We start from the raw sequence: 22,864 nt of genomic DNA, 5'->3' as shown, positions 1-22,864 counted from the left end.
CAGTTCATCGAGAAGTTTTATTGAATTTAGAGCATTTTTTTTTTGCAGTTGTCTGAGACCTTTATATGACACACAATGATTTGCAGCCTGGTCTCTACTCTGACAATTCTTACATGATCTCTGGCTCATAAAGTGGCATAAACAGAGGTTTCAATAATAAAACTGCAGTACAATGGGACTTCTTATGGCAGTAAATAAAACCATACCACAATAATTAGTAGAACAAGGTATGAGCACAGCTTTCATTATTATAGCACAACTCCAGATGTTCTGGTACCCAACGGTAATTACACTCTCTCTACCACTGGTAGTAACACTGTTGCATGTTTAATACCATGTCAGTAAAGTTGTGAAACCAGTTTAAAAGGTATAATCATGCACTAATAGACAATCATATTTAGAAAAGATAAAACTGCTTGTACGGACATCTGCTAAGAGTGGGAATATGCACTTGTGTACTTGAATAAAAAGTTACTATACATTTATGTGCATATTTTTCTATTTTTATTGTACTTTCTCTCAGATTCAAAATAAAAAACAGTAAAGAAAATACAGAATAGTACATCTGCAGCTGAAGAAATGCAAAGAAAACAAGTGTGTATTGTGTAGGCCAGTGATAGGCAACTTGATACACTTCAGTGGCCGCATGGGTGGCCCTCTAGCCTTCAAAGGGACCGCACATTACCCTTATTCTCAATAATAAGTTAATATGATACATTTATTTAAGGAGAGAGACACCTATCTCTGATAACACATCACAGACATTTTAAGGAAGTGTTACAAGCGAGAACAAACAAATCTGATAATGAAGCAGGTTGGGGTCGCAGGTGAAGGTTCGGAGGCCTCCTGTTGCCCATCACTGGTGTAGACTATAGTGTTGTCGGTTTGGTTTCTGTGCATCAAAACGCTAAGATAAAAAACTAGTGTACATTATACACTTATAAAGTGTTACTCTATGCGTTTATAAGTAAAAGCCAGCCAGCATTTCCTTGAATGACTACCCAACAAATAGTCATAGCTATGAATCACAGAAAAATACCCCACAGGGAATGGAAGAAAAAGAGACAAAGGTTAACATTTGGTTTTAGAAAGGACGTTTTTTTGTCACTCCAGGATGTCCCATGAGTTTAAGTGCTAGGAGATCAGCGGTATATAGAAATCCATGGCATATGTTTTACACTTTCATGCTCATAGAAGCATTAATTGAGTGATGTGTCCTGCCCTGAGGATGGGGAAATTGCTGATCTGGAACATAATAAAAAATATTTCACCATAAAACCAAAGTGATAATTCAGAATCAATTGTCATTTATTTTGTTCTCAACAAGGATAAGTATACTTAAACCAAGTAAATTCACCATACATCATAATAGATGTGTTGCCCATGCCAGAGCAGTTTACATGCTCATGAGACAACACATAAGCTTTTCTGGCATGGGCAAGACGTGCACTTATCCACTTGCTGACAACAGTGTGGACGATGACTCATCTTATCATATGATTATTTTCCGATGCTCTGTGCTCCTTGTTTGATATTACTTGCAAATGTTTTTATTTGTAAGGAGGAATTTATGGACTGCAACTCATAGACTGCTGCTCTGTGAAGTTCTCGGTACTGTATGACTCTGCTTAGGCCCTACATTGATATCTGCAGTAAACTCAGCTATTTTGCAGTGCCTGCCATCCAGGGCCTAGACATCACGGTAGATGAGTATGTTCTTTCAGAATATTTATACATAATCCTAAAGATGATGAATGATAATTAACTCAGCCACATACTTTAAATATATTGTGTATCATTTTCTCATGGTTTCCTTTAGCTTGCAAGTTATATGTACATGAAAACCTATAGAAAGTGACCAGTTGATGTGTATCACATACTTGCCTACTTTCCCGGAATATTTATAAGGTTTCTGAGCTTCAGATAGTCCTCCCAGAAGAGTCGGCATCCTCCCGGGTCTAGGTGGCGGTAGGGCTTAATGACACGATTCTCGTCATCAACCCCCCGCTATGCATTGCTGTGAATATCAGGATACAATAGCAGTGGGTGGGGCCACGTTGACTTGTTGGTGTCACCACACCCCCTCCTGCACTTGTCACCTGACCTCCACACCGGGATCTCCTAGAGGGGAGGTTTTAAAAGTCGGCAAGTATGGTGTATTTTGGGATAGTTCAAGTTTAGTAACTTTAACATTTATCTGTGAATCAGCCCATTCAATACATAAAAAACTACGTACAGTATTTAAGACATTTGCCTGGAAAAGATTACATAGTGGTTACTTATCCTACATTTTATTTGCTGACAGTCCGTCAATACATTACATAAGATTATTTATGTTCTCAAAACACTCAACACACATTTCGATGCAACTGACCAAGCAATGTGTAGCTGGGCAGGCACATCCTTGCATACTACTGATGTAAATAGATGTTAATAATGTGAATAATTAGATGCACTCTAAGGATTTCCATCACCAAATATGATATGGGATCTGCACATAATCATAATCAGTGGTTGAAGTGGAAATATAGAAGTGGCGATACAGAGATTTAGATGTGGTGACATGGCAGATAGTTTTACCATGAAGGCAGTAGGAGAAGTGGTATGTCACTACTGTATACACCTCAACTTCTAACCCCTGGGCATAGTATCATTTTACAGGATTTTAAACAATAGATGATTAAACAGTTTGTTAGATAAATGTTTTCTCCCTCTTATCTCTCACAAACAAGACTCATAATCCTTTAATATCCTTAAACACAGCAGACCCTTTACTGTAAATGTATTCATGTAAACATCAATCATTATATTTAGCAGTTATCAGTAATACAACTGCCCATAGTCATTGGAATATATAATTCAGCAATCCATTTACACCAAGAAGACATAAAGACAACTACTGTGAAAGTGAAAAACTGTAAAAGTGAAAAAGTAACAATAGCTTTATTACAGCAAACCATTATTTTTCACAGTGCGGTCATTGTGTAATCCCTCGCAGGAACAGAAGATATTCATCAGAATAATTGGCTTTAGAATTCTGACCAGATTATGCTGCTGTCAGATTCTATTGCTGGCTTTAGAATTCTGACTAGTAATCTAATTTATAGTCTTCAAATTTCCCAATAGTTAATCTAGGAAGTTGCCATAATGCTGACATGTAACAATTTTCTATGCCCTTTAAACAAATTTGTCTATAAATGTTCCTATTTGTCAGCCTAACACATTCACACATTCCACAGCCCTTGGAAAATGGGAATACATCTGTTTGGGGTGATTGTTGTTCCAGCTTGGAATGAACATGGTGGAAAGAGTAAAATCATCACGTCAAAGACAAACCTACTATCATGTAAGGACCTCTCCCTTTACTTAAACTTTTCCATTTTTCTGCTAATACTACTCATTCCAGCTTTATTTAAGTCTAATCACTAGTATGAGGATGCATTGGGTACTTCTTTATTACACATGGCACTATTCCCTGTGTGACTATTTTTATTACATGGGATTACATGTGCCTTGTTGGTACAAACATCATCCCAGCAAAGTATAGGACATTTGCCCACAAACCATGGAATATCCCTGTAAATACCCATTCTCTAGCCCATGAATCTAATTTAAACATTTCTTGTGTGGATGTTCCTAGTTAAAGTCCTAGTGAACTGAGCATACTCATGCTCTTTATATTACAAACTAAATCCAATTTACATCTGAGCCAACTGTTTCTTTATGTGCCTATATGTAGCTTATATAACTAAAATGTCAACATATAGCCAATGTACCTCAAAATAACCTTACATGTACACAGGGGTGGAAAATAGCAACATCTGAGGGGAAGGTCTGCCAGCCTCGCAGGCCACCCTCTCTGTTCTCAGAAGAGCAGATCTGGGCCCTTCTATGCCCTTCCAGTCCTGCCCTGTACCCATGGCCCAAAAAACTCACCCCCGTTACTCAAGTGGGGCCTTCAGAAGGATCGGTGACCAATAGGCTAGCCGGACTAACAGCCAAAACAATGATGGAAGTGCACTGTGTGGTGAACTCTGGTTACTGTGAGGCACAATTTCATACCTGTGTGAGGGGGACACATTTGGCCTGTTTGGAAAGGACGTTTTTTTATTTCCTGAGAATGAATGTGGAAATGTATGTTCCTCAGGTTACTGTCCCATCATCATTTTGAATGTCCACTCTTAGGGGCATATTAAATTACGATACCGGTCCGCGGGATCGCGCCGGAACGGGCCGCGAACTTAATCCATGGTACCGCAATAACGTGGATTTTCGTTCGCAGCCCCTAGGGTTGCGTACGAAAATCCCCGTTATTGCGGTACCGTATTACCGGCAATACTGCGCAAACCCTAATTGAATATGCCCCTTAAATTGTAATAAACGAAAAAGAATTACAATGATATACAGAGAAGTGCTACTAGGCAAATATGCTTTAATTTAACTTTATTACACAAGCACAGGCAACATTGTTATAATCTCTAATAACTAATATATCACCAATTCCTGATTCACAAGCTGTGCACTTGGGTATTCAACAACAATTACAAACTCCATTCAGAAAGTCCTCTGATCTGCCATGCATTTATTTAGAAGAATACTTTATGGAAAACTAAGCTAAAATAAAAATGGTTGTATATTTGACCACTTTTATTAGACAAAGTAACCATTGTAAAACCCTTGCTAATTAGGTAGACATCCCCCTTGTACCTTTTCTATGGGAGCTCCCCCTAGTATCACACTACTACTGTAATGTAGAAAAGAATACTGAAGCGCAGGCAGTCAGGTGAGGAAAATGTCGGTGTCAGTGCTGTTGGACGTATGTGTGTGGTGAAAATGGCTCCGGAATGGAACAACTGCAGCTCCTCAATATTTACATAATGAGCAGAAGTCCAATTCCCTCTCTCGAGAACTGAGAGTAAGGCCTATAGCAACCAACCAGATTCTAGTTATTATTTATTTCGTATACTCTACAAAATGACAGCTAGAATCTGATTGGTTGCTATAGGCAACATCTCCACTTTTTCAAACCTGCAGCTTGATAAATTTTCCTCTATGAGTGCACCTGCAGACTATCAAGGCACAGCGCTTCAACCCAAGGAATTTTGTGGCATCTCCAAAGTATGGCCTGAGAACTGAAATAAATGGTGCAAATTACTGTTTCTGACATCTGGGCTAAAATGGGAAAATCACTTTAATACAATGTAAAAATAACAAGAACATCTACAAAAAAAAAAAACTGAATTGTCAATGGACTAATCCTGGACAAATTGACATTTTCCAACGTTTTTTAAAAAAAATATAAAAATTACACTAAAGGGTGTACATTATAAATTATAAACAAATAACTTCACAATTGTAACTAGATGGGAAAATTATATTTCACCATCCATATGTTAAATATAGTAATATGTTTCTTCAATTTTGTTTGTGTGAAATGAGGAACTATACAGCCAGTGTTGCAGAATCTGAAAGAAGAAAATCCTTAGACAAATGAACTGTAATTAACTTAACATTATGTTTTATCTTTTTATATTTTATATTTGATAGACCTTTTCAGATTGAAAACGTAAAGATAAGAGATTATTGTCTATTGCTCACAGATGGAGTGAGCATTGCATGCTTAACAACATGTTTCTTATATTAAATACAAAGTATCAGTGGCGGAACTACCATTGGTGCAGCAGGAGCGGTGCTCCGGGACCCACAGCTCGCTAGTTCCGCCTCTGCACAGTATACAAGGCACTATGTATAACAAAAATTAGCACTATATATATATATATATATATATATATATATATATATATATATAATATACTTCTTCTGCTCCCAGAACTATGGGGGACTGCTCCACACATATGTTTTCCCCAGACTCTATTAGTATCACAGCCCCAGCTGAAAACCAGGGTGTGTGATGTTTTGGGGGATGGGAGTGGGAGGTGCAATGAGAATCCCCAATCACAGGCACTGCATCTTCTCATTAGTCCTCCCCCAATATATTATTATCTGAAGTCTCTCTTTCTAACAGGGTGCTAGCCTTGTATATTTGAAATGCTGTGTGCACTAGCTATAGGGCCAGAAACCAGTCGTTGCCTCACTGGGCGCCCCACGTTATTATTATCATTCCTACACCATGTCTTCACTGTACCAATCATATTATGCCATCACTGTGCTTCCTACATCATGCCTTCACTGTGCCAATCACATTATGCCATCACTATGCTTCCCACATCATGTCTTCACTGTACCAATCACATTATGCTATCATTATGATTCCTACATCATGCCTTCACTGTGACCAACATGATGCCAGTAGTATCATGCCATAACTATTCCCTACACATAATGCCACTGTGCACCATTCAATCATTGTGTCCCTTTATGATCACACCGATATCACACACCTGGTACACACTAAACAATATACTCAGATCACACTGATATCACACAGCTGGTACACACTGAGCAATATACACAGACCACACTGATATCACACACTTGGTACACACTGTTCACATGCATAGATCACACAGATACAACAAACCTGATACACCCTGAACATTATAAATAGAGGTGATAGGTGAGGGCAAGATTGAGTGCTAAAATCCTGTTTAGCTCTTTGTAGTAACATCCAAAATACAGTGTCATTGACGTGTCTCTCTATAATTTTATAATATAAGCCTCATCGTTGGGGTAAGGAAAGCAGGGTGGATTTTAGCTGGGATATTATTCAGTGTTGTATCTGTTTTCTCTGATGTTTGTTACTTTTTATTATTTTCCTTTTCCCAATGTGTATGTATATTCATATTACATATTATATGGCTGCTCAACTGAAAATAATGTCCTGGAACTTAATGGGGCTGAATGAGACATTTAAGAGAAGTTTAAAATATGGTTAAATGAATAAATGGAATAATTTTATATTATTGTAAGAAACACATATGGTGGGAAAGCATTTCCTTGTGGTAAAGGACCTGGGGATAAATGTATCAAGCTGAGAGTTTTCCTGCGGGTTGAAAAACTAATCAGATTCTAGCTATCATTTATTTAGTACAATCTACAAAATGATAGCTAGAATCTGATTGGCTGCTATAGGCAAAAACGTCATTTTTCAAACCCGCCAGAAAATTCTCAGCTTGATACATTTACCCCCAGGTTTGGGAGTTGTTACCATAGCCCTTACTCCTGATATGCTAGAGAAGTCTCAATTCTTATTAGAAAATCATCTGGATGGTGAATGCATGCTTGTCATATTAATCCAAAGGATAGGTTTAACCTAATCAATGTATGTTTTCCTTCTCCATAGAGTAATGATGTACTGTTCCAGAGCCTTCCACTCTAATGTCTTGATTTCTTTTTTTATAATATCCAGGATAACTTGGATAGATTGAAATCAGATGGACCTTACTGGGTCATGCTGATTTCTTTTGCTACCATTATTTCAGTGAGACTGGTATAAGCACCCTACTGCACATCCTTATTCCTGTTTTTCTGCTGATCCTTAAACCCATCGTAGACATGACTGGGTTTGGAGATTAGAACCAATTTGGCTGGCGATACAGTGTCATGTAACCTGAAGCTATGGGATTTATTTTTATAATAAAAGTTCTGCCCTGTTATAGTTTGGGATGCGCAAAAGGCATTTACCAGGGACCAATTTACTGCACAAAATAAGGGCTTACTGAAGAATAATCAATGAAAAGGACCTGGTGCTCAATCTACATACAGCAAAATGTGTCATTTCTAAGTATAGGGAAGGTTAAAATAAATGGCAAGCAATTGAAAGGCAATGAGGGTTATTTAGAGTTGGATGCATTTGTGTAGAAAAATTCATGTGAAAAATACTGCAGCAAAATTGGGGCATTTACATGCACCCCCATGATGATACGTTTAAACTCATAAATTTGATGATGATGAAATCATAATGTATTAAAACATAAGTAAATAATGTCCCCCAGCTTTTAGTCCACATGGAAGAAGAAAAACATATGGACGATGCTTACCTGCTCCTTGCATCTAACCAATAGAGGCCTATCCGCAACTAACTAATATAGAGCGGTTTCACTCTGATTGGTCAGATCATGAAAAAGCAGCTTGGATTGGTTAGTTGAGGCTATATTTCATGTGCTGTATTGCCACAATGAACTGCACTTTATCAATGAGGTTCATTGAACAAATGCATGAATGATCCTTACTCCTACATTCATACATTTTATCAATTAACCTCATTGACACATTGAGTTTCATTACAGCTTTCTCAAGCTCTGACATATCAGAGCAAACCCCCTCTGTTTTGGTTAGTTGCCAGGGCTCCACAAAGTATCTGTTGAGCATTGTCCAAATGGTATCGGTTTCTCCTGTGGATTAAAAGCTTGTAAAAAGAAGATGATCCATGTGGAATTAGGTGATTAATAAATAGGTGAATGAGGGACTGGGTGAATCTTTATTTAAATAAAGTTTTTTTTTTACTGTGTGTGTTTGTGTTTTACAATATTTTCATGTGGCACTACAGGTTTCAGCACTCACATGGTTCCCAGGGCATGTTGGTGCTTGTCGTTGTATAAGTGTCAGCATGCTCTAGCAGCCATGGGTATGCTGGCACTTGTACTTCCACAAATGCCAGACTACCCAAGCAGTCTATGGCCAACAGCGCTTGCTGGAACATGTAGTGCCCTATGTGACGAAATGGGGTGCTACTGGACTGAGGACTTTTTATTCATCCCGTTTCTCACAGTTTAAAGGCCCAGTCTACATATACACCAGAGAATCGGTGTATTATGTGTATTATTATTGCATGTTATTAGGTACATTTTGCCCATGCTATTACCTGCAATATTTGATGTATTTGAAATAGAAAAGAATATTGCCATATTGTGTTAATATAACATGACAGCAGAAGTCATTTTGCCTGTGTTAGCTCAGGTAATTACCATTTGTCTCAAATGTCCATTGTTATGAAATGTGGCTTAGATCTGGTTTGTATTCAGAACAATGTCTGAGTGACTTGACATAGTTATCTAGCAGCCCACGTTAATTTGCTAGGTCAACAGGTAATCTAAGAGGTAATTAGGTAAGTTACTGGCTGAAATAGCATTGGGAAATGTATTAACATGTATCAATATAACTGTTATTGTATCAAAATGTATTACAGACTCAGACTGTAATGCTGCAGATACAATGTGTCAATTGTCTTATTGTTTCACGCAAGAGTGAAGTGTCATTCCTTGATGTTATATTGTAACCCTTTGTTTAGTGTATCCAGTCAAATAGCTAATCCAGTCAAGCGATTTCATTGTATAATCAAGGTAACAGAGATGGTATGTCAAACAGTTAAAGTGTCCATTGATAGACCCCTGCTGAAAGGGGGAGGATTGAGACGTTTGACCCTACTCCCTGTGTATACAGCCAAGGATATAAGCTGAATTCCAAGAGAGCTATTCTAGCTTGGAGGATCTGTACAAGACATCAGCAAAAAGGGCAGGCATGTAGTGCCACTGGAGGAAACCCTACAAGGACAGGGTCTGTGTGAGCCAGTATCCCAGGCTGGGCAACATGGTAACTGTCTAGCTAAATGGTAGTGGTAATATTGTGGGAGGGTAAGACTCTGAAAAAGACTGAGATTATTACTTTGGAGTGTTGACTGCAAGAGGCTGCTGGAGGGTACATGCTACCATTTACCCAGTACCTTGTGAACGTCTTGTGGTGTTATGCTGTCGTAATAAAGCCTTATTTTGGATATACTCAGGTCTACTTGAGTGAGTTGAATCCCACAGAGGGTAACTGCCATGCCAGCTAAGGGTTGTATCCTCACACCATATACAAAATAAAATTGTTTCCTATTTAACACTATTACCCAAACAACCACCGCACACAGTTTTTGGGACGAGCTGTCATTGTCCTAAGAGGGGTGGAGGGGTCGGGGGCTTGATTCTCCTAGGAAATTCAGCCCTGTGCCACATTATGACAGTGGACTCCCAAACAACAGGTTTCCCTGTTCTTTTGTGGCCACCCCAGCCAACTAGCACAGGCTATAAGCGCCGGTGCTTGGATCACTGTGAGGATTGTGGCACATGGATTTTATTTTCTAAATGTATTTGACACAGCAATCCCATAAAATCAGGTGTATTTTTTTTACCATAAATTACTGTGGCAGGCTATAGAGTGCTGGTATTTTTCTTTTTCCCTTTGTGATTTTTCTTCAGGTTGTTATTAATGATTTACGATTCTAGACTACCATCCACAGTCACATGGTACATAATCTAGAGGGCAGAGAGGCTTTGGAATGACACTCTACGCTCTCGATACACAGTGACATCCTCCTTCTCGCCCCTCTGCCATCACATGATATGCTGAGAGCTGTGAGTCTGTGTAAGTATAGTAGGCTGTGTTTATGTCTGCAGGCATTTCTCTTTGCCAACTAGAGAGCTTTTAAAAAGGATATAATGATTTGTAGGAGGATATGTAAGAAAAATAAAGATGCAAATGCATGCTTTAAATGTATTTGAATTGCCTTCTAGGGAAAATAAACTGCTTTAAATGGGGTTATTTTTACACTGCAAAGATCCATGCACTGTAAGTCCGTATGGATCATCAGCACAGATATTTGTTCCAGGGGTCGAGCACCCAAAACATATATGACTAGTGAATCAGAGGTTGCTTCAACCTCTAATTACGTGAACATGCCTTTACTCTACTCTGTCTACACTTGCTCTCCCGCCTCTTGCCTTAACATAAGGAGGCACGAGTCAGGGATAAGCAATAATTTTAATACAGAAGCATTCATAAGTTTTCTTGGTACGCATGCGCAGAACAAAAATGTATTTTATACTAAAAAACAAATGTTTAGTTCTAATTCAAAATGAGCCTCAATATGTACTGTAAATTTCCAAAATATTGTAAATTTCCAAAATATTGTTGAATATGAGGGTAAGACGGGTAAGCTATTCCTCTATATGCCCCAATGCTAGTTACCCAATCAACGGATATTAGTAAAGAGGATCCTGTAGAAATCTGTGCTTGTTTTTCTGAAATAAACAGCAAATGATCTGCCTCTTCAATAAGTACCCTCTCGCCGTCCCTCCCCGGTATTGAGAGTTATTTGAAAAGCGGATCCTTTCCCATCTTATAATTGGATGACCACTTATTCCTAGAAGCTAATATTTCTCCAGAGGAGGTGGAGGAATCAATTTCCTCATTTCCCAAAGGAAAATCTCAAGGTACACAGAAGGTTATCCAATTGAAGTATACAAGGTTGGGGGAGAAGGCCTAGCCCATAGCTTGCTAAAACTATATAATCTGGCATTAGAAAATGGATAAATCTTACCTAATCAATGAGCCCTTACTAGGTTTTTAAGACAAGACATCATCTAACCTTGTGTGACTATTATAGATCAATTTCTGTTTTTAATGTACATGTGATAATTCTGGCCAAAATAATATTAGGAGTGAGATGGAATAAAGGTAATCCTTCAACTACATCTTCATATCATTCTGGATTTAAGCTCTTGAAATCAACCATGATAAATCTCAGGCACCTTTATACTAACTCATTTTGTACACATACCAGCTAAGGTTTCGTTGAGTGGGCATACCCGTGGGCAACTATACCCAAGTTCAACACAGGCTGTTGTGATAATAGCCTCACAGTGAAATGGGGCTAGTGGACAGCAGAGAATGTTTAAAAGGTAATATGTTTGTGATGAAACAAGCTTTATATCCCTTCAACCAGCCTGTCCCTCGTTTCTCACAAAATGTTTAGTTTTACAACATGTACTTATACAGTGTCTAATTACATGTGGATAAGGGGACATTGTAGCTCATTGTAAATATGTATATTGTTTATTGTATATTGTTGATATTGCAGTGAAGCCAGGTGGGTTATGGGTAAGGATCAAGTTCCAGGACACAGGTGAGGAGTTGACTGCTATCCTATATCTGGAGGTGGGAAAGGCCAATTAGTATCTGATGTCCTCCACAGGATTAGTCCAGACATTTTGTCTGCAACCCAGCTCATCTCCACTCCCCCTCCAACCCCCTGCTCCAGCACCCACCGATGTTTAAGAGGGAGAGAGCCAGGGGTTTGCCCAGGGAGAGGAAAGCACTGTGGAAATTTGACTCTGTGTCACGCCCAAGTAAGGTGCTGCCTGCTGGTATTTGCGCTGCTGAAACCGGAGGCACGTAGTCTAACGCGCCCTTTGTCTTCACCAGGGATCCCCACAAGGGAGGTATTGATTTGGCTGCAAGGGGTGCGCAGGTTGCAGTTCTCCAATACAGCTGCCAGCGAAGCAGAAGTAGAATGCGATCCGGGACAGAACCAGGCGGGCAAGGGCAGTACCAAATAGAAGTCCAAAAGAAGTGTTAGGAAACAAACTAAGGTCAGAATCCACGAGAATATAGCAGCCTTCTATAAAGGAAAGTCAAGAGCAAGCCGAAGTCAATAACCAGGAGCGCAGACAAATCTCTGGAAACGCTGGAGTAGTGGTGGAACCTGATATTCTGACATCCTAAAGGTGACAGAGGTCTCTTTAAATAGTGTCAGGCTGGCGCTAATTACCAGCAGCGGTCACGTCAGCCGCTGCTGAGCCCGAGATTGCGTCCCATTGATGGGGCGTACATGCGTTACAGAGCCGGACTGCTGGGTCTCGGGCGCTGCCGGATTGGTACGTTTTTGTTTTTTTTTCTCTTCCTGGCTCCCGGGATGCAAAGGGGGCAGAGTGAGGGGATGCAGGGGCACAGATTGAGTGGATGCAGGGGCACAGAGTGAGTGGATGCAGGGGCACAGAGTGAGTGGATGCAGGGGCACAGAGTGAGTGGATGCAGGGGCACAGAGTGAGTGGATGCAGAGGTGGCAGAGTGAGTGGATGCAGGGGCACAGAGTGAGTGGATGCAGGGGCACAGAGTGTGTGAATGCAGGGGCACAGAGTGTGTGGAGATGAAGGAGTGCACAGAGTGTGTGGAAATGAAGGAGGGCACAGAGTGTGTGGAGATGAAGGAGGGCACAGAGTGTGTGGATGAAGGGGCACAGTGTGAGTTAGCTGTAAATTATTCTTTGACAGAAATATAATTTAAAAATATATATAAAAATATTATTTTCCCTTGGATTTATGTGTATTATTTTTGCATACAACTAAATAAGTATTTCTGTCCTGACCTAAATACTTATTACGTTTTTTGACCCAACTACTTATAAAACGGGACTGCTCTGTAATTGTTTTGGAGGGATGCCTTGAAAAAATTATGGAGACTCTAAGGGTGCCGCGAACTGCAAAAGTTTGGGAACCACTGCTCTAACCATTCTCTGGATGGCCACCATCCCTGACATTTCAATTGGATATTGACCATTTATGGTTTGCTGCCAACTAGAACTCTTCTTAAACAATGGACCTTATTCCAGACTTGTGTGAGAACTTGCACTTCTTTTTATTTTATTCCTTTTACGGTTATGACTATAGTCTCCAATATATTCCTGTGTTATTCTTAAGGAATATAAAACAGTAGTCATTCCATCGTAATCAACCGTCATTCCACATGATCTCATTTGTGTAGTGGGGTGAAGGTGTAGGGGATCACATATGCATAGGGTTTAGTGTGTGGAATTAGGGGATTGGGGAGAAATAAGGGTGTTTTCCATGATGGAACAGCATTTTGTTTGACATTTCTGCATTGACATGGTGTATAAAAGAGCCATTCCATAGTAATTGTCCATCATTCCACATTATGACACTTGTGTAGTAGGGTACAGGTGTAGAGGAGCGCATATGTAAATGATTTAGTGTGTGGGATTAGGAGATCTGGGAGAAATAAGGGTGAGTTCCGTGACAGAATAGCAGATCTTTTGACTTTTCTGCATTGAGATAGCTAGAAAAGAGCTGTCATTCCATAGTAATCAGCCGTCATTCCACAGTATGACACTTGTGTAGTGGGGTACACGTATGGGGGAGCGCATATGCAAAGGGTTTAGTGTGTGAGATTAGGGGATCTGGGAGAAATACATGTTTTCCATGACAGAACAGCACTTTTTTTTTTACATTTCTGCATTTATAAAACAGCTGTCATTCCATAATAATTGGCTGTCATTCCATGTAAAACAAGACAAAGTATCTTAGCAATAAGTGTGTGAAAGATATAATTCAGAAGTATAAGATTATTTTTAAATATACAAAAAATATCAAATTGCTATCATAGCAGTCAATTGCCATTCCTTTTAGTATGTCCCACCTGCAGCACATAGTGTGCAGCTACAGGCAGTACACTGATAAAAGTAAATAAGGGATGGGGTCTAAAATTTGAATTTTAGACTCTAAATCGCCCCCCTAAAAAAATTCTAGATCCTCCCCTGACAAGAGCTCGAGATTGCCGCCCCCTAGAGGCGTACATGAACTGCAGCAAAACACTTGTTCCAGTAGTCAGGTCATTATGGGTAGATCAATGTTTTGTTAAATGTAATTGTTATGTTCAGTGTAGTCAGGTAAGTGAACTGTGCTATCTTTGTATGCACAGATACGTGTACTGGTTAATTTGCCCAACAACAAAGTTTCCCGGAAGTCATCTTATATCACTTCTAGTACATTCACTTACACAGTACTTTGTAATAAGCAGGCTGGACCATGTCATCCTATCCCTTGTGCACACCTTCGGAATGCATGAGCTGAAATTCCAGCGCGGGCGGCCGTCTGCGCATGCGCTCTGAGAGCCGGCTTGTCGGTGTGTTACTTGGTCTGGTTGCTATGGACTCTCTGCGACCTTGGTACATCGGGATCTGTTGTCAGCCGAGGAGATAGAGAAGCTACAGACCCTGCATGTGCTGTCCTGTGGGCGCTGGTGGGTTGTACATGAGTCACTATTGTCTGCAGACACCCTGATATAGCTGGTACTTTGTGTATGTGTTATATATCTCTGTGTTTCTTTGTCTCACACGTTTATCTCTGTCTAACACGATCACATACAGCCACTGGACAAAGGGATCGTAACTGTGATTAACATTCAAACTCATAAGCAAGTTATAGCAATAATATAACGTAACATTTGTTTACAGAGAAGAGTTCTCTACTGCTGTAGTTGTCAGTGACATTTACTGCATCACAAATGTTTCCACAATATACAGAACTTTGTCTCAATATAAAATTAATTTTAAATAATTCGCTTTTTGCAAATTACATAACTCCCTTTTAGGAAATAACCAATAAAATTTTTTACTGCACTTTCAGTCTCCCAAAGGGGCTGACTCAGAGTAAATATTACTGCCAGTAAACATGGTGTAAGTTGCATGAAATCACTCAGCACGTGCCCAGAAAGGGACAAGGGCGTCCTAACATAGGCTGTGTACAGTAAGGGTGGGTGTGCGCAATTGCAAACTGATGCAGAAAGCCATATTTTTTGTGGATGGATGAGGATAATGATGCTCTATAGCACCAGTGAGTCGCTTGTGATTGGCTTTATGTGAACGCACTGCTGACGCTGAATGGTGCTTTCTTCGTCTCCCGGGCATATATTATGCTTTTGTGTGTACATGAGACAGTGAGGTGTTGCTGCTGTGTTAGAGAGCTTCTGTAAAAAAAAAATTGATGCCTAATAGTAAATGCGTTTGTTGCAGAGGCGGAACTAGTGAGCTGTGGGCCCCGGTGCAGGGAAGGAGGGAGAAGGGAACCAGGGGCCCACAGCTCGCTAGTTCCGACCTTCTGCATCTGCTGTGCAGTGGGCCCAATAATTGCCATGGGCCCTAGTGCACCCGCACCAATGGTAGTTCCGCCACTGGTTTGTTGCACATAAAACAAATGGATAAAAACATGTCCGCAAGTGAAACGTAAGTGTCCGTTGCGTGGGTCTGGCAGAAACCTGGCACATATGCTACTAGTGTCGATCCACACTGACCTTTAGATGTGTATAGCTCAGCATATGGGCGTAAATGCGCTATTTACATTTTCATATTAATATAAAAAAAAACTATTCGTAAGAAAAACATAATATGACTGTCATTTACACAGGGTGGGGTCAACTATTTTGTGGGCCTAACCAATACTTAGAAGAATACATTCATCCATCTATTAGAAAATGGTGACATCACTGAAGTTGCTGTTTTGTGGGTTTAACAACTATTCAGGATATGATATTGTGTGTTACATTTTCCCTCTGCTTTAGATTGTAAGTTCATAATGACTGGGCCCTCTATACATTTTGTATCAGTGTTTGTGCATATCAGTTAATAATAATTAAAAATTATAGGTGTGTTATTTTAGTCATTTGTTAGCTGTGTTGTTGATTGCTAGCTGTTTTATCTATGGCACATCAGTCATTGGTTAGCTGTGTCACAACACTCATTGGTTAGCTGTGTTCTATCAGTCATTGGTTAGCTGTGTCACAACACTCATTGGTTAGCTGTGTTCTATCAGTCATTGGTTAGCTGTGTCACAACACTCATTGGTTATCTGTGTTCTATCAGTCATTGGTTATCTGTGTTCTATCAGTCATTTGTTAGCTGTGTCACAACACTCATTGGTTATCTGTGTTCTATCAGTCATTGGTTATCTGTGTTCTATCAGTCATTGGTTAGCTGTGTCACAACACTCATTGGTTATCTGTGTTCTATCAGTCATTGGTTATCTGTGTTCTATCAGTCATTTGTTAGCTGTGTCACAACACTCATTGGCTAGCTGTGTTCTATCAGTCATTGGCTCTCTGTGTTCTATCAGTTATTGGTTAGCTGTGTTTTATCAATTATTGGTTAGCTGTGCCACAACACTCATTGGTTAGCTGCATTGTATCAGTTATTGGTTAGCTGTGACACATAAGTGGTTGTTTAACCATGTTAAGTCAGTTGTTAGGAATGTTACATTACAACAGTGGTTCCCAAAATGTGCGCCACAGCGATCTCATAGAGGTGCTGCGGCCTGGGCCGGTGGTAAGCAAGGTGGGGGACTACTTGGTAATTATTTTGGCTTAGGGGTGCCTTGAAAAAATTAGCAATTTTCTGAGTTGCTGGTTTGACTTCGAAATTCACCAATTTGGCAATAAGATTCAGGTCTTAAAGTTACCAACTTTATGAAAACAACACTAGTTAATGTCTTCATCTGTACACCATACACATGGGACCTTAGTCATTAAAGCACATATACTGAGCGCATCGTGACTTTGTTTTAAACTGCACGTAACTTGGCGCAGCATACTCCAGAAGTCAACAAGGAGCGGATCTCAAGATTTGTGTGGTGATGACTACGGATGTAGGTTTACGCTGCTCTACTAGACCAGACACTGCAGTACACATCCAATACCTAAATCAGACACTGCAGTATACGTACAATATCTCTGTGGATTATAAAATCTGTAAATAAGCTGAAGCAAGAGATACGGCAGAAAACCAGAGTACTTCTGTGTGCGCCTGAGTTTGACTTTGGCATGGCTGCACAGGAACACCCTTACTGTACATTCCCTACGCCAACCCGCCAATTCCCCACCTCATTCCCTCCCGGAAATCGTAGACTGTAATAAGTGTTGTTTGCGCTCGAACATCACTTGAACCTATGTTCTGTTGTGTATTGTCCGTCTGAGTGATTTTGCGGACGATACGCACAAGATCGGCAGATACGTTCCCTAATGACTCAGGACTACAGAATTTAGCTCTGGGGATTAAACATTCTGAATGCTTTGTTAATGTGTGAGCACAGGTGTGTTCTATATGATTATTGTTAATTATACACAAGGGAGGGATCCAGATATAATTATGCCTTATACTTATAATGTGTTCAAACATAATGTGACCTGTTATGTTGGTTGTATGTTGCAGGAGCTCATATTTGGTGAAGCGAGATAATGAAAGCTGCCATTCTGTGACCTAGTGAAATGACAACCTCTCCATTAGAAGAGGTAATTAATTATTGTCCTTTACATCTAAATCCCAGGTGTATACTATACAGACATCTGTAATCAATTTATAATGCAAATACATTAGATTTCCAAACTGCTATCTTCAAAGAGCAGATATAAATAGAAGTAACTCATTCAAAGATCAAAATAAAGGTTTTGTTTTGTTAAACACAAATAATTATCAATAAGTGGTGTTTTCCCGTTAATAGCTCTAGTAATGCTTCAAAAATTAAATTTTTATCTTTTAAAGTGAACACAACTGCTCTGATTGCGAAGGTGCTATTTCAGATGCTACCCTAGACAGCAGAATGGTTAGGCCCCTTTCTCCACAGTGGTTTTCAAATACCATACTGATTTTATATATAAAGCCTCTGATGAAACCGTCAACACAGACGGAGAAACGCGTCAGTGACCTCACTTCCCGAATCCCGATCGGTGGCGAGAATACTATCAGCCGCTTTACGTGTGTTGTATCAATACACTATCCGGATTGAATGGCCATTCCAACGGACGACACCATTTAAGGACTCTTCAGAAACATAAGTTCACTAATGATACACAAATACTGGATTTGGATTGGCGTCATAATTGATACATCTAAGGAGTTCCCAAAGATTGATTGAGATGCCGTCACAGTACAGTATATACTTTGTATATTTTTTTAGCTACACAGGAGCCATTAACATTGGACTGATTGATAACGTTGGAGTTCCTTAAGTTTTGGTGGAGATGCCGTATTAGGTACACTCTATTAATTAGTGTGGCTACACAGGAGCTTTCAACATTTGATTGAGAGATAACACTGATGTATTTTCAGTAGGACTATTTGAGATCTCAGATTTACAATCCAATTTGGGAGCGCATATTATTATCATGAGACTATTGAACTACACTCAATTTCCGATCAATATGATTATATGTTAGTACAGGTTCAAACACGTTTATGCCTGTATATTCAATCCGGATTGATATAGATTGGGAAAATACCGGTTTTATTGTAATTATTATATATTGTATGTCTTTGCAACAAAATTCTTATTTATGAGATAAGTGTATTTGAATAAATGATGTGCTATTTTATCAGTGCTTCCCCAATATTTTTTTTATATATGAAGCATTAAAGTAAAGTACATTGTTCAGTCTTATCCATACTTGCCAACTCTCCCGGAATGTCCGGGGGACTCCTGAATTCCAGGTAGGACTCCCGGGAGAGTAGGGAGTCCTCCCGCATCGCCCACATTCTAATGAAATGGGTAGGATTAGAGCCGACTGGATTCTCAGGGAATCGCGTAATTTTGGCCCTGACCCCGCTTTAAAATCATCGTAGGGCCAAAATGACATGGTTTGCCATGCCCCCTTCCCCCCGTCTATATCCCAGGAGGGAACATCAAGAAGTCAAGTATAGTCTTATCACTATATTGCAAACAGCTACATTTACTCCAACAGCTCCATGACACTGTCTGAAGTGGGGCTGATATATTGCAAAAAGCTGAAATGATAAAGCATGTCAGTACTGCTTGCACTTACATCCCTGACCTTGTCTTTGTGTGTGAATCCATACAGAGCATTTATTTTATATAGGAAAATACATCACATCAGCAGGGCATTGCCCCAAAGTAATGCAAGATAAAGAAACATCAATATCCGCTTTATTAAAACAGACTGCAGTTAATAAACACATCCTTTATTTCAGGTATTATTTAGAGTTATTTATAGGTGATAATATACATAATTGTGCCATTACTTGTCATTATATTGTAACTGTATGTCTGTGTGTATATAAATAAGGCTTTATTGTGTAAAGCACTTACAGCACATCTTGCCTTAAGTTCTCACTGCTTGCTCGTTACCTCCACACACCCACTTCCTCCTTACTGAGACCTATATTAAGCAACAGCAATTGCTAATATCCTTTTCAGCTATAATTACCACTGTGTGAAAGTTAATGCAGGCATATCATCATAAATTAATATTTTTATATAAGCCCCCACCTAGGGTGTTTTTGTAGAATATTTGTCCTCAGGGTCTAAGCATTTTAGCCATAAAAGATGGAGTTATATCTTAATAACACAGAAACTACATATAAGGGGTGAAAGTAGTAGAAACTCTAATAAGTTGTTAGTTATGTTTGTCATGTGGCCCCTCTATCACATATGCTGGAAACCATTATACCTAATGATGGGAAATTCCAGGTATTTTGAAACTCTTTAGGTTGTTTATTCTATTAAAATGTTACTACAAAGTTTACAAGTATTTTTATTAAGACGGAGTTACTAAAATATTTATTTTGACATTTTAAGCTCATCACTGTAGTTTTTAGTAGGGATAACTGTTTAAATGTAACTTATTCTATTAAAGAAGCTATAGCAATAATAATGCAGTATACACAGTTTAAAGAATACTTGGGCTGAGCACAAAACATTACTTTCCACAAACCAAAAGTGACTAAAATGAACACATATAATGTTTTTGTTGATATGTTACTGTATTTATTATTATGTATTTATAAATATTATTATTGTGTATTACATTCTGAGAAATGAACATACAAATAGGATTAAGGATTATTACTGTACCTGAATCATATAGTTATGTGTTTCATTTTACATAGTTATGGAGCTCCCATGTCTGTCGCTGGAACCACCAAAGCTGCTGCGTAGACCTCTTCCTCCTAAAGTCTTACCTGTGCTCAATGTAAAGAGGCCAGTCACACTTAAGGAGAAAGGTATAATACCACATTCAACATATTAATAACTACGTTTAATATACAGAATATAATTGTGATGAAGATCAGGATCACTTATATTACTATGAAGCAAATGTATGAAATAGTGAATAGAGTGAGCATAACTTCCAACTGTCCCAATTTAGGTGGGACAGTCCCAATTCGAGGGGGCGGTCCTCGGGTCAGGACATTTCTGAGGTATGTCGCTGTTGATTGCTTGTTAAATGCCACGTGTACCACCAGGGCCTGATTAATGGTTCACACTGTACTATGCTAATGTGCTCGTAGTGCCCTCTCGCCTTTTACACCAAGTAAAGGTAAAAACTCACTTGTACTTAATTTAAAATCCAACTTCCTTCACCCCCCACCAATGGCTATGTATGCATTTTCCAAAAATCAGCTCTACCTGGCTTTTTAAACGTCATTCTTTGCCGCTCCTTGTGTTTTAATGGAAGTATGCAAGAGCACTACTGAGGGTGAAGGTGAAGGAGAGACTGATCCACCTGCACCTGTTGCTGTTCTTGTCTCTCCTACTCACTTATCCTCATGCGCCCACCCCAGTATAACTCATTGTTTGCACCCTTTATCATAGGAATAGGTCAAGATTAAATCTTTTCTATACTTTTCTTTCATGTTTTCTTTTTACTTTGGAGAATAGCTATTATCATATATTTTAACTCTCCTTGTCATAATTTTGCACCCCCAAAAATCTTGCACTCTAGGCTGCAGCCTAGTCAGCCTACTGAATAATAGGGCACTGTGTACCACTGACAAGTATGCGCAGCATTGAAGGGCTGCTTTCAGGAAAGAGGAGGGTGCGTTGGGCAGGCCAGGTCCGGGAGTCGTGGCACACCCTAGCGTGATGTGGGCACACCACCCTCTCGCACATTGGCTCGATACGACAAATCTTAAATTTGGGTGCTATGAGTGAGAGTCAAGGGTCTGATCATGGGTGGAAATAAATGTTGTACTCTATTCTTCTGAAACCTGAAGAGAGGTGGTTCCTTATAAAGGCCTCATTTAGAGATAGGAATAAAGCAAGTTAAATAGCTGGAATGGGTGCAAATGTAAGTTTTTTGTAATGCGGGGAAAATACTGCCTAACTTTACATGTACCACACACTGTTCCGCTTCATTTCTACAGTGCAATTTAAAGTTGTGCTAGGGTGTGTCACCCTTCCAGCTCAAAATCAGTCTGCACATTTTAAATTTGTCCACCTCGATGCAACATGGTTCTGAGACCTGGGGCTAGATTTACTAAGCTGCGGGTTTGAAAAAGTGGGGTTGTTGCCTATAGCAACCAATCAGATTCTAGCTTTCATTTATTTAGTACCTTCTACAAAATGAAAGCTAGAATCTGATTGGTTGCTATAGGCAACATCCACACTTTTTCAAACCTGCAGCTTAGTAAATCTTTGCACTGTGAAAGTAGGTACATTATTATTTGTGCCATCCAGAATTATAATTACCAGATAGTTCAAATTATTGGGGCTTAATGTGGTAAATATTGTATTGCCTTATTAAACCGCTGATGCACATGTTCTTGCTTTTTCAAATAACTTTCACTACAAGTTTAAGATCTGTAAGTGTTATGTATTCCTCAAGTTCTTCCTGTTCCCTCTTTGTGGTTGGATTTATTAATTACTTCTTATAATTTTTAATTAAATAACATTACAGTTTAAGGATGTATATGTATATTTAAATCCACAGGTACTCCTTGTTGTTTGCTATAAGGTTTCTCAGAGTATTACTAGGTTATGGTTCCAATAAACAAAAATTGAACCAGACTGGTGACAAGTATATAAAACTGAGCCATATCTACTAACCGACTTTCACTGCAAAATCTTCCACTGGGACCCGATGTCTCTCTTCTCTCTCCTCCTCTCAGTTTGTTTTTGTTAAACTTTAAAACTGCACTACCACCTAGAAAAATATTTAACTATGGTGCCCCTTACCTCTGCTCCATTCCTCTCATAGTCCTGGACCAATCATAAGTCGCCAGCTTGTAATTGTGCGCTCTCTACCCCCCCTGCACCGCCATTTAAGGATGGTTTGCTTCCCTCCAGGCATTTGGAGGGGGCACGTTAGTAAAATATTTTCTAGGTGGCAGTCAGGGCCAGCGCTGGAATCTCCAGCATCCCCATGCCAGAGTTTGCACATGCGCACTGGCGCGCCTTTTTTCTGTGATTCTTATATTTGTGCACTTTCAGCTTCTAACTGATGCTTGAAAAGTGCATTAAAAATAGGATGAACAATTTGGTACGCTCATTTCCACCATTGCATT

The 22,864-nt window shown here is 39.4% G+C and overlaps 1 protein-coding gene and 1 long non-coding RNA gene across 4 annotated transcripts in view; one reads left to right on the top strand and one right to left on the bottom strand.

Annotated features, from left to right (window-relative positions):
* Positions 1 to 4: 4 nt before the first annotated feature.
* On the bottom strand, positions 5 to 14,827 carry LOC142141335 (uncharacterized). Its single transcript, XR_012688649.1, has 3 exons — positions 14,575 to 14,827; positions 1,881 to 2,121; positions 5 to 1,245 (listed from the first exon to the last, which is right to left on the bottom strand). It is a non-coding gene; the product is annotated as an uncharacterized LOC142141335 (long non-coding RNA).
* LRRC63 (leucine rich repeat containing 63) overlaps positions 14,608 to 22,864 on the top strand; it is a 29,936-nt gene continuing 21,679 nt past the window's right edge. For 2 of the 3 annotated variants that reach the window (XM_075199720.1, XM_075199718.1), the window contains exons 1-3: positions 14,608 to 14,817; positions 17,777 to 17,856; positions 20,468 to 20,581. In XM_075199720.1, coding sequence (XP_075055821.1) covers positions 20,470 to 20,581 — 112 coding nt within the window. In that variant the 5' untranslated portion in view covers positions 14,608 to 14,817; positions 17,777 to 17,856; positions 20,468 to 20,469. Of the gene's footprint in view, positions 14,867 to 17,776; positions 17,857 to 20,467; positions 20,582 to 22,864 lie in introns of all 3 variants that reach the window. The other variant, XM_075199719.1, reaches the window with a different exon arrangement.

The sequence above is a fragment of the Mixophyes fleayi genome, chromosome 2 (genome assembly GCF_038048845.1).
Source record: "Mixophyes fleayi isolate aMixFle1 chromosome 2, aMixFle1.hap1, whole genome shotgun sequence".
Taxonomy (NCBI): Eukaryota; Metazoa; Chordata; class Amphibia; order Anura; family Limnodynastidae; genus Mixophyes; species Mixophyes fleayi.
The sequence above is the reverse complement of the archived record's forward strand: the minus strand, read 5'-3'. Positions and strand labels throughout refer to the sequence as shown.